General features: G+C 30.2%; 1 protein-coding gene across 3 annotated transcripts; it reads left to right on the top strand.

Moving 5' to 3' along the window:
- Nucleotides 1–1,013: 1,013 nt before the first annotated feature.
- On the top strand, nt 1,014–11,524 carry LOC111032348 (synaptic functional regulator FMR1). 3 transcript variants are annotated; one of them, XM_022312635.1, is made up of 11 exons: nt 1,014–1,540; nt 3,646–3,698; nt 5,391–5,711; nt 5,810–6,197; nt 6,251–6,388; nt 6,846–6,989; nt 7,053–7,177; nt 8,430–8,554; nt 8,616–8,879; nt 9,964–10,047; nt 11,002–11,524. In XM_022312635.1, the coding sequence occupies exons 1-11, from the start codon at nt 1,490–1,492 to the stop codon at nt 11,250–11,252; spliced, it is 1,944 nt and encodes a 647-aa protein (XP_022168327.1). In that variant the 5' UTR covers nt 1,014–1,489; the 3' UTR covers nt 11,253–11,524. The 3 variants fall into 3 exon arrangements, with proteins under 3 accessions (XP_022168327.1, XP_022168328.1, XP_022168326.1); XM_022312634.1 differs by having other exon boundaries at nt 1,015–1,540; nt 9,964–10,104; XM_022312636.1 differs by lacking the exon at nt 9,964–10,047.
- Nucleotides 11,525–13,432: the final 1,908 nt, after the last annotated feature.

Raw genomic sequence — 13,432 nt, 5'->3', positions numbered from 1 at the left:
AAACCCAAAACCTATTGTATATTATATAATTAATATTCGGAATATTGACTACGGTTAGCATCTTAAGTAATTCTAGGTTTTCAGAGACTTTGGCACTCTGCACCTTGCAAATAATGTAAAGTTGCGGTAGAGCAAAAGTGCATTTATCTGGTGCAATGGTGCATCAGAGCTGCATATTAGGATTATTATTATTTCGTTTAGCCGGTCTGTAGCGTTAGTTGCAGCAGCTAATAAAAATAAAATAAAAACAATGTCGCCAGAAAAGAGAATTTTGAGCGCCTCTGCCACTGGTCACACTGCGCGCCGATGGCCCGATCCCATTGGCTCATCCTCGTACGCACCGCATAATAAATCGTCGTAAAGCACGACTTGACGAGTAAAAACATTATTTTTTCCCTCGTGGTTTTTTGTTTTCCCCTCACCCCCACCGGTGCGAATAAAAACGAGAAACATCAAACATACAAGATACACGATATTATTACATTTACATCGTTTCTCATTCGCAATATTCCATTATTTTCTAATCCCCGTCCATCAATTTCATATTTCGCACCGTATTATATACGTTACACACACGTTGCGACGGCGGCTCACGGAACGCAAAAAACCATAAATAATATTATACATTTTGTCGCCCCGTCCCCGTGAATATTCTCCTTCTCCCCACAGATACGAACCGGCAGCGGCCGCGGAGAACGCATTATTTTTGCCGTGGACATTGTTCGTGTCGGCCGACTCAGATTAACGGTCGGACCGGAGGCGACGCAGAACCCCACAAGTCGTGCACACTACACGACAATCGCAGAACCGATCGCAGTTCGGGCAGTTCGGCACTCGTCAGTCGTCAGAAGTGTCAGACTTAGAACAGAGTTGGAACCCTCTAGCCTGCTCTCATCAGAGAACTAGTGAAGCAGCAAAAATCTCTTGTTTCCCCCCTTCCCCCCAATCACCCCCAATCGACACCGCGCCGCCGTTGCGCGCGCGTCCCCGATAACACTCGTCGCGTACGCACGCACGCACTCACTCACTCGCCGACCGAACGAAGAGCAGCGGATAATAATATTGTACAGTGTAAAAAACGCCGAAAATCCCCGCGTATCGTTACTATACACACGCACGCACGGAACGTAAACGCGTTTTCGGTTAATTATATTATTAATTTTATACCCATTGTATCGATATATTGTTATTTTTTTTTTTATTATTTTAATAATATTATTATTGCTGTACACCGCGACGCCGCCGAAGCCGTATTGCACGCACGCACGGGCGCCGCCTTACCGCACGTACGTTTCGTAGTCGTGGTCACGTCTTTCGTCACTCGCCGTATACGCGCACCGCCGAATCCGCCGCCAACGGCACGCCGAGAACGCCTCATCGCTGCTCCGACACCGACATCGCTGCCGCCATATACCGCGCGCCGCTCAGACACGCGACCACCAGTCACCAGCAACGCCACACACCCGCCACACTCACACCCGGCACAGCAATGGACGATCTTAAGGTCGAGGTGCTCTTCGAGAACGGCGCCTATTACGAGGTGAGTCCGCGACGGGTTCGGGAAGCGACGGCTGCCGCCATGACGTCTGCTGCCGTCGCGCCCGTGTGCGATTTTAATAGGTTATGGTCGCGGACGCCGCCGGTTTTCCCCGTCGAGTCTACGGCGTGCGACCGGGTCTCCAGACGAAACACGCCCGTAACCCCCTCCGACCCTGTCCGGACAAGTCTTTTTATCCATATTTCGAAAGCTCTGCTTCTCCTTGTTTGAGGTTATTTCGGAGTGTTTTTTTTTGGAATTTTGGTAAATTTTCACCCCCCCCCCCCCTTATTTGGCTTTTTCAGTTTACGTAATTACATAAAAATGTATAATAAAAATGATGACAATTTAAAAAAAAATTAATAGTGCCGAAGATGTAATGTGATCAATTTCGTTCCGTTCTTCTACGATACACTGTTCTCACTGTTTTGTACCTTAGCTATTGCATACCTGCAATTTAGTTCTTAAACGATAATTTNGGAGTGTTTTTTGGAATTTTGGTAAATTTTCCCCCCCCCCCCCCCTTATTTGGCTCTTTCAACATGTAATCTTCCCATGTAACAGCGGTTGGACGTCCAGCGATTGAATGTGAACGGCCGACCAGCCGAAGATGTAATGTGATCAATTTCGTTCCGTTCTTCTACGATACACTGTTCTCACTGTTTTGTACCTTAGCTATTGCATACCTGCAATTTAGTTCTTAAACGATAATTTTGAGACAGCTTTATTTAAATTTTGATTAAGTTGAACAAGTTAAACTACCCACCTACCAATTGTTTGAAAATAATTATTTACATTTGTTATACTATCATCTGTAGGCATTCAAATAAATCTAAGCGCCAATAACGTGTATAGGTATCAATTAATTTCCCATAGGTACCTGAGCTTGAAAAAAATTTACTTCTTGACTCTCTGGTACAATCGATAAATATACTAATGAACACGATTATAGATAGTACGACTATCTATAATCGTGCTAATGAATAAACAAGATTCATGTGATTAGGTATTTTGAGTAAAATATGAAACTTTATAATTTGAATATACCTACCTATACAAAGTTTGTCTCATACATTTTTACCAGTATTAGAAATTCAATTGAATCATTACCTTTATTTATTTATATCATACTTAATATATTATGCACATTAATAAAATTTTACCAAATAAACATAAGATAAAAACATTTTTAACCATTCATGTAGAAGTTTTTGTTACAGTCCTATGTGAGGTCTTACGCCTTCAAAAAGGAATATGTTTTTTTTATATAATTAAGGACTCAGTATTTATACATGGACTTAATCAATATTATATATTAAATACATTTCATGGGACTCAATTGGTGTACCTACTTAAGACTACCAGAGACTATTTGTTGTAAAAGATTTTATTAGGATTCAGTTTGTATCCAGCCAAATCAGTTGAATCAGTTTCATCATGTGTTTGAGTACCTATCTACAATAAATGTCTGAAGTGTTTTAAGTGGTCATGTTTAACCGAGTTCTGATGAAAGTAATTTTTCAAATTTGGCAATTTGCCTATGCCAATTGTTTTCAAATTTAATACCCGACATAAATATACCTAACACATTTAATGTGATGGTTGCAAACTCGATTCCTTTTAGTATACCCTTAATTCTTTTAAAAATCTTTTTATAGAACTAAAATATACTAATAGACTTGTTTATACATATTTTTCACCAAAGCTTAATAAAACTTAGCTCTTGTAAGATTATAAAATAATTTTTTTATTGTCCCTACATATAGGATAATAATCAATGTAAGTACCTAACCTACTTGTAATACACGTAACCACATAGTCCCTCTACTTTCTGATCAGCATTTCATGTTACAAGTATGGTAAGAATTTCATAAGAATAGTATGATATGTCAAACATTTTTGCTTCACACACGTCATGATGGTTTATACTGATATATTATATTTTACCCCGTTTTTTACCAAGCATTTACCTGATACCACTAAACCCGTTTAAAATTGTAGATTCCTACAATTTGTATGTACCTACCTATTTGAGTTTTATTATTAATTTATGAGAATGATAATCTCAATGATAATTAACTTAAAAAATTAATTTTTTTTTTTTTTAGGGTTTTGTCACGGGTGTAATGGAAAATGAAGTCCTAGTTTCATTTCCTAATGAGTGAGTATCTCTTATCTATTTATATCTTAACTTATTTAAGTATTTTAATCAAAATTACAGGTATAGGTAAATTAAGAACTTTAGTTTGTTTTTTACCAAGAATAATTTGTATTTAAAAAGTAAGATAATCCTTAAAACAGTTCCATCTTATGAAGTCAGGTTTTATATTAGGTAAATTATTCAGTTATATCAAAATTATTTTATTAGACTATACCATCCCGAATATCTAATAGGGTTCATTTTTTTTAAAATAGTAACTACAGATTAATTTAATAGGTTACTTATTCCTTATTTCATGCATCATTTTAGTTATCAGTATCTATTATTTATGAAATCGTTTTTATTTCCAATTTATACTACTAATATAAAACCCCTTTAAAAATATATGTTTTTATGGGTCCCTACATATTTGTGCCTCCTATTTAGTACCTTTCGTATATGATATTTAAATATTAAAACTATTTAATATAGTTTAGCAATATATACCCCTAATTTTCTACTTAGCCATGGGTTTTAACTTTTGAGCAAATAAATCAACCAAAAAATATCAATTAGTTTATGGTTAGTAGTTTTAATAAAATGTTCTTAAAACTGGGTTGAATAAAAAATTAATTAAATAAATGATTCACTGAAATTTAATATACAAACGTGCATTACTAAATCATGTTTAAGAAACCATTAGCCCACCTTTTCTGACATTATTCTCAATTTTATTTTAGTTGTCATTTTATGCCCAATAGCTTTACCATCGCTGTATTATGCATTTTATAAACACATATATTATAATTTTAGAACAGTCTAACAGTTAGCAATAAATTGTTTAAACAATTAATTAATTAAAAAAAATATAAGAGTTAAAATCTATATCTTTTATTTCAAAGATTTGTCTTACAAGTTGAATTCTGTTTTTAAGTTTATTCCAGTTTTAACTTTTTGACTACTGTACTTGTCTGTACTGCACACAAATTAACTTTATTGGAAATACTTTTTTTTATTGAAATTTTCATTCTTTATGCTGTTAAGTAGAAAAATAAGGGTGAACGAGACAGCCTGATGACTGTTGTTTTGTGTTGTCTTGTGTACAATGATATACATTCAAATGATTAATAATTGTACTTATTATAGTTTTAACATGTATAATATTTAAATTGTATTACCTCTATTCATACTTAAACTTAATATATTGTGTCAAATGAAAAATGTTCTATGCACTCTCTAGTACCTACAGAGTACTTTTGATTGCTCTAAAACTGGTAATTCATTTATGTTAACAACTTAAAGTTTTTTTATAAATATTAGATTGAATTTTAATTTTTTTTTAATTTAACACTTGTTGATTGTTTCTTAATTGTTGAATTAGATTAATAAACAAATTATACATTTTTCATTTTTTTTTTTCAAATTAAATTTGACATTAGATCTCATGAAGATATACTGTAATATTGTTAAAATTTATGGAAAGGAATTAAGCTAATGTTATAAATATACCTTCCATAAATGGTCTACAAAATTAGGCAGTGAAAAAAAAAGGAATAATTAAGTTTTCTTATAAACATTTTTGTTTGTATAAATATAGAATCATAATAAATTCTTATTATAATTTTCTTTCCCAGATTGTCCTTGATTATAGTACAACATTAAATTATTAGTACCTACCTTGCTAAATATTAATACATCCTTTATACTTTTCAGTTGGTATCCTGAAACTAAATTCAACTGTGACAATGTTCGTCTCCCCTTGTCAGATGAGCAATGTAGTACAGAGTTTATTGATAATCAAGAAATAGAAGTAAAATCAGTCAGAGAACCTCATCCTTGTTATGGATGGATAAAAGCAGTGATAAAAATTATCAGTGGTAACCCACCGTCCCAGTTCGTTGTCCAATATTTCAACACAACAGTTACAGAAATTGTCTCTCCTGAACGAGTGAGATGCAGTAACAACAATCCTCACATTAATGGCGATACGTTTTATAAGTTCGATATTGATGTACCTGAAGATGTTAGAGAATCGTATGTAACACAAGAACAATTTTATAATCAGTTTTAATAGTTCAAATTTAACACAGCTATTAAATTATTTTGAATTAAAACCATGGTTAATCTTTTAGTGCTAAAATTGATGGTATCCACAAAGATCTGCAGAAAGCAATTGGCGCATCTCTAGTGTTATATAATCCTGATCAATCAGTCTTGAGTGTTATATCTCGTTCACCATTGACCAGTAAAAGAGCATTGATGTTAGCTGACATGCACTTCAGAAACCTGAACCAAAAGGTTATGTTGCTTAAGAAGACTGAAGAGTTAGCCAGGCAACTGGAAAGTTCCAAGCTACAGATTACATCATCATCTTATACCGATGAATTTAATGTACGTGATGATCTTATGGGTTTGGCTATTGGTGCTCATGGCACTAATATCCAACAAGCTCGCAGGGTTGATGGTATTACAAATATTGAATTAGATGAACATACTGGTCTTTTTAAAATTTATGGAGAAGTAAGTTAGTTTTATTGTACTTAAGTAAAAATATCTAATAATATGGTTTTTAGAATAAAGACGCTGTAATGAAAGCTCGAGGAATTTTAGAGTATAGAGAAGAATTTCTTCAAGTCCCAAGAGATTTCATAGGAAAAGTAATTGGTAAAAATGGTAGAAACATCCAAGATATTGTTGACAAGAGCGGAGTGGTAAGTTATTTTATTTATCCTTATATTATTTTTAATTTTAGCAATTTGGAAAGTCCAATATTTATTGCATTTAACATTTTTCTTTTACTTAAACACGATGCTCTCCTATACAGACATTTGATTTATTGGAAACATTTTGTATTTTTAGAAATTGTACACAAACATTAATTATTGCTGAAGAATACTTTAATTTCATTTTTACTATTCATTATTTCCTTTATCTTTGGTAATTTTAGGGTATAATAAAATTTTTTTTGAAAAAAACGTTCATTAAATTATATTATACTGTAAAGTGATTTTTATGGTTTTATTGTTAGTTGGTATACTATTGCACTAGTATAAGACGTATAGTTGTTTATTCTAATTTGTACATTAAAAAATATATTGTGTCTTTTTAAATATTTGATTATTATTAGTATTCAAATTTAAACAGTTATATTTTTTCTTGTTATTGTAGATCAGAGTAAAAATTGAAGGTGATAATGAGCCACAACCTACCATTCCTCGTGAAGAGGGTCAAGTTCCTTTTGTGTTTGTTGGCACGGTAGAAAGCATATCTAATGCTAAAGTTCTACTAGAATATCATTTAGAACACCTTAAAGTATTTATTTTAATCTGTTTGTACTAAGATAATTTTAAACTAATTAGAAATTTTTATATTTAGGAACTTGAACAAATTAGGCAAGAAAAAATGGGAATGGAGCAAGAGTTACGTAGTATTCACAGTACTGGACCAGCTTACCCACATACTATGATTCCCAATTATACGATGCAAAGGCGAAACGACCGGTAAAATACTACAATTATATATATATATTTGCGGTTTTTGCAAAAAAAAAACTTAAAGTACCACTCGGCTGTACTTATAAAAAGTTAGGTATAGAAGAAGGGATATTTGGCCTTAAAACTGTTTTTTTGCTAATTGAGTACTCGAAATACCCCTGATTTCTTGCTAGACTTAGTGTATTTTGAAATACTAAATTTGCTTTGCATATATGTAAAATAGCACATTATTGCAATACCTATAAACATGATTTACATAAATCAATCAGAAATTAACATTTTAATAATTAATAAATATATGAACTTGTGCAGATTAACATAAATTAAATATAATATTTTAAAACAAAAACACAATTTAGACATTGTTGATTTACTACAACTAAAAATATGTAGATTGCTGTAAGTAGAGCCAATTGACAAAATACATTCAGAGTATACTTTTAGTATAATTTATATGTTACAATATTAGGTGGAATCCGAAGTATATATAATTTTCAAATAAGCTATTATTAATGCTAATGTCTTCAAGTATATTTTAGCTTAGACTTGTGATCATGAGTTAAGAAATAAATATTTTGAAATATAATGTTTTAGTCCAGATTTTTTGTTCCTGTTGAAATCACTGAATTCAATATAAAAAAATAACAATTTAGATTTTGGTAGACAAGGTGTTAGTTTATACACATTATTTCGTCATGACATTTCCCTAGTATCAGACTTATTGGTAAATAATAAACTAGAATTTGATTTAAATATTTTTTTCTGACAAATAACATTGAATGTTAATAGATTTGTATTTTATAGTATTATATATATATATACTTTTTTTATTGAACTTAAGAGGACTAAGGCCATTAGCTGTTGTAGGGGTTATGAACTGTGGTATGGGTAAGGTTGGTATGGTAGGTTGTTTCGGTGGGTAGCAAACACGTGTATGTGTGGCAAGGTCTTAAACTACTATGAACCCGGGTGATAACTCATCTGGGAGCTAGTAGCTGTGGCCATTACTTACTCCTAGACGAGTCCTAGTAGCATTTGGCGACTGGTAGCAGCCAACACGCAGTACTATATTTAACATCCTTGTTTATGTTATTATTAATTTTTATAAATTTCATAAACATAAAATTAAATAATATATTCAAAATATTTTGGGCAATTGTCCCAAAATAATCATTTGCATAAGTTGTATAAAAACTGAATTTGGTCATATGCTATATATTTAATTATAACTATTGATTATTTGTTTTTATTTGTACAGTAACTTTAATGCTGACAGCGAAAATATGAATAATGGCCTAGGTAACTCTACGGGAAGAGGAAGTAGCAGACCTAGGGGTACCTCAAATCGTGGTCGAGGTGCAAGACATGATTTTTATGCCAATAGTAAGTATTTATTTTTGTAGACTTATAAAAATACAATTTTTATAAATAAATATTTTCTTAGGTGGTAGTAGAAACCAACATCCGGAAGGAGTTGATGATAGACTTCCACCACCTCCTCAACGTCCTAATCAATACCAGTACAACCGATCAAGTGTGCAAGGAAACAACTTGTCCAGAGAACGTCGTGGTGGTAATAATAATTCAGCTAGGGATTTCACCCCCAGGGGTTCCAGGGGTGGTGGAAACAGGCGAATGGATGATAGAAGAAGAACAGCTGATGATGAGCATACAATTCTTGATAACGCTCAAGACAGTGGTGATAGAGGTAATAATAAAGTTGTTAATCATTTTTTGTGCTTTTGTTTGTTTGTTTTTTTTTTTGTTTTTGAATGACGTTTTTAAAAGTGTTGCTTTATCAATTCAAAAAATAATAATATGATAATAAGTAAAGTATGTTATTAGAATAAGGCTTTGGAAGAAAAAGTAGATTTAGATTGCTTTAATTTTATTATTTTGCACTTTTTGGCAATATTTTATTGATACACATAAATATAATTTTAACTAGGAATCCAGTGCAACACAATTCAAATTTTCATATACATTTTAATAAAAAATAATACTATGTACATTTTTTAACTTCTGTTATCGCTATAATTTGGTATTATAGATGGTCTAAAAAATAGTAATATTATTATTGACATTTTAATTAAAGTATTTATAGAATTTAAGAATATAATCAAACTGTTGAATCAATCTGCAAACCATGCTAAAAACTAGAGTTAAATGATTGTTTTAACTTTTTATTGTTTTTAAACGGTTTTTATTCAATGAAGTATCCTTACATAAGTTATCATGATTCATAATATTTCAACATTTTTTCCTTTTTTGTTATATTTAAAGTTCCTAGCAGTAAAATCGTACATATCTGTCTTTTATATATGTTATATAGTTAAAATACCTACAATACCTACAATATTTCACTTCATTTTGATGATGTATCCTAAAAAAATATTTGGAAGTCAACTAATATTGGGTGATTTCATAGTGCTATATTTTGTCTCACATTTAAAATACTTATTCATATTATACCACTATAATGTAATCCATTAATTGTTAAAATGTTCATAATTGAGTATATCTATAGCTGACATCGCAGAAAATAGGTTTATTTTGAAGAAGTATGCTAATTTTTGTGTCAATTTATATTCTAAGACTTCACTAATATTATACTGGTTACACTAGTATATAACTTAAATTTCTCTACATATTACAATACAATTATTCTTTCATGAATATAATACTGAGTGCAGAGGAGGCCATAAAAATAAATAAATAATATTTCTTTTATTAAATTAATATTTTTTACTATCTTTTTTTTCTTTCTCTTATTTTATTTTATTTTGCGCTAGAGTCTGTATCTAGTGTGGACGCGCAAGCACCGAAGTCCAAAAGCAGTCAAAAAAGAAGAAATCGCGCCATAGCTGCTGCTCAAGGTGAACCATCAATCAATTCTAATCCCATTGGTAGTAATAGTGACAATGCTAATGACTGTAAGTAATGCATAACTAAAAAACAAAGCTTGTAAATAATAAAAGCACGGATAGAAGTTTGTGTTGCAAGGATTAAAAAAAAAAACAATGTTTTTTTTGGAAAGACCCAGTGATTATGATACAGGAGTACCACATTAAATTTGTCATTATTAGATAGATTAGCTACTTATTTTGATAGCAACTGTATGTTTATGTAATACCCAATATAATGTAGTATTTAACCTTTATTTTGCATGTTTTTCATTTGTATATTAACGTTGAACATATATTGTATTTAATATTTTCATAATACTACTTAGTTAATCAGACCTATGAACAAAAGCACATCTAATTATAGAATAGTATAATTAAAAACTTGTTTGCTTAATAGATACTTTTGTATGTCTATTTTTTTAGAAATGTAATTTTTGCACTAACATATACATCATACTTTGCTAAATTAACTACTGCAGTTATTTTAAACTATACTCCATATAATAGTGGTTCTCAATCGGCGTACTGTGAACTGCCCTTAAATGTCCTTCAAAATTATTGGAAATATAAAGAATTTATAATACATACTAAAATGTTTGATTGCTCCAGAATTAACATACGGGTGCAGTGAGCATAACATTTTTGAGAACCACTGCTTATGTAGAATAAGAGTACAGCACTTTTGTGCATGTTAAGCAAGGCCCTGAACAATGTTGTGCCCTCAAGCAATGGCTAGCCGATTAAGACTTGGCTATGCATTGTTGAAAACCATGGTCGTCTTTGGTGCTAGCAATACATTTTTCATGTGGGTTGAGCATGCGCGATCTTCACAAATTTCCTGGTGTTGTGCTCTTATTCTAAATTGAGATTAGTTATAGTTGGCTATTAATCTGTTTCTGAGCTAATGATGATTTGATTGTTTAGGGGTGTATGACTTCAGTAATGACATTAAAAGTGAACCAATCAGCACGTCTCAGACTACCAACAATGGAAATACTAATAATGGTAATGCAAACAATGGAAACACCAAACCAGCTAAAACTCAAAAGTCCAAAGGTCAACAGAACAAGTCTCCTGCAAAGAACAAGTCTAACAGCACTACGACATCAGCAGCTAATGGACAGCAAGTCATAGTAAATGGCTCATCATCTGCACCTGATGCTGATTCTGCCTAAGTTTTAAACCTATTATTATAACATCTAAAAGAAACAAAGTTAAATTTCTGTTTCTAAAAAAAAAATCATTTCTTGTGGTATAAAGATTTCAAACCACAAATATTTTATTTAAAATATTTAAAAAAAATAATAATAATTAACAACAAATGATAGCATCTTAAAAATGTGTGGGAATTAATGTAATTGTATTAGAATTCTTTTCTGCACTCATAGATATTTATATTTTTTATTTTCTCAATGTAAAAATAGTCATGTTTAATACAAAAAAAAAAGATATATTTGAAATCTGCTTTCTTAATGCATGACAACAATATACATGTATTTATATAAGTATATATAAATGTAACAACAAATTAGGTTTTTTTCCTAGAAGACCTCAATATTGAGATTTATTAAGTGTTAGAAAAATTTAAATATCTATTTATCATGTTTGTCAGCAAGTAAACAGGCTTAACAGATTACTTCTAACTAATTAAAATTAAAAAAAAAAAATCATTATTTATTTATATATAATTTTTTCTATTAACAGTGTGTTCTACATGATTTTTTTTGAAATTTTAATTTCAAATAAAATTCACCAAACAATTTTTAAAAAATATATTCATTACTATATCCTTAATATTCGTAGACATTTTATAAAATACAATTTTCTTAAATAAAAATTTAAAAAATATAATATTATTTTGAAAAAGAATTCAATATATACTTTTTTTTATTGTTAATATTATGCAATGTAATAATACAACAATAATCATAATTATTATAATGAATTTAATTTATACTTAAAACAAAAATATAGTGAATTAGATTTGTTATATGGCAGTAATCGACAGTCACATGTTTAAATCGTGTACGTAAAACAAAATAAAACATTAAAAGTAAAACACGAAAAAAAAACCTCCAATAAAATGATCTTTAAAATAATAATTTTTTTCACTTGTATTATGCAAATATGCATTTATTTTTTGCGTACACTATTAAGCAAATCCAATACTTTTGGTTTTGTTTATTATTATAGGTACTTATTTATTTATTATTTTTAAAACTAATATTAGTAGTTCTATAATGATTTAATTAATAATTATGTTGATAGCATTTTTTTTAATGTATGAATTAATAGGGTGTGCAGTCCAAATAAAATTGGTCATTAGGCTACAATTTATTCAATCGTAGTACACGGTTAACGTCATGTCTGTACTAAATTTTGTCAAAGTCGTAACGGAGGGACGACAATTTGATTGTGTCTTATTAATATGTAAAACTTATCTGCGAGTAGAAGATCACTCATTATGTCTTAAATGTCTAATTATTATGTCTCACTAAGTGAATGATTCGAGTAATTTTGGCACCTTGTTTAGTGGATTCTGCTGCAATCGTCCAGCATTATTATATATTGTGACTTTTTCATTGATGTATACATAATATATATATATTATATATTATATTACGATCATTATAAATTATACATGCCTATCTCTTATATAAATGTTTATAAATGTATTAATATATTATACATGTATACTATATATTATATACATATAATTGTATAAGATATTAAAGGTAATATACATCCTCATAATATACTATTAGTTATATAGTATAATCTACTGAAATACATTATTATAATTTTTTTTTTTGCATAATAAATAAATTGTACATTTTTGAAATAATTTATATGATTTTTTTTGTTTTATTTTGTCCTTACTCTCCCATATTCATCTACAGTCTGTACTGATACTATATGAAGAAATGTATTGCCTGTTGTGTAAGTCCCTATTTGAGCAATAAGCATCCGTACATATTTTTAAGCATGCAGTCTTCAATCAGGTACAACAAATATTAACTACCCACTTGCTCTTACTAGGGACTAGAGATCCCTACAATTAATTATACGTAATAAAAAAACATTTATTTCTTTGTATTTTGGACAATTCCCCCACTTCTATTTTTGGTTGACCTACATGATTCCTTCCAAATTTAAAAAAAAAAAATTTATTTTCATTTTGTATTATGTGTAGTAACATAAAAATATAAAATTAAATATTTGGATAAATATTAATTTTTTTATGTTGATTGACCATCATCTCATTGAATAAAAACTAGTATTATAATATAGGTAATCAGTCCAATTCAAATACTTTAAAAAAAATGTAATAATTTTAATACTTTTTATTTGTGTC

This window comes from Myzus persicae, unplaced genomic scaffold (genome assembly GCF_001856785.1).
Source record: "Myzus persicae strain clone G006 unplaced genomic scaffold, MPER_G0061.0, whole genome shotgun sequence".
Lineage (NCBI taxonomy): Eukaryota > Metazoa > Arthropoda > Insecta > Hemiptera > Aphididae > Myzus > Myzus persicae.
This window is presented reverse-complemented; position numbering and strand designations above follow the sequence as displayed.

Coding starts and splice junctions, on each gene's coding strand:
- LOC111032348 (XM_022312634.1), top strand. CDS start 1,490: ATGGACGATCTTAAGGTCGAGGTGCTCTTCGAGAACGGCGCCTATTAC. Junction 6,198..6,250: donor TTTTTAAAATTTATGGAGAA/GTAAGTTAGTTT, acceptor TATGGTTTTTAG/AATAAAGACGCTGTAATGAA. Junction 8,555..8,615: donor ACATGATTTTTATGCCAATA/GTAAGTATTTAT, acceptor ATATTTTCTTAG/GTGGTAGTAGAAACCAACAT.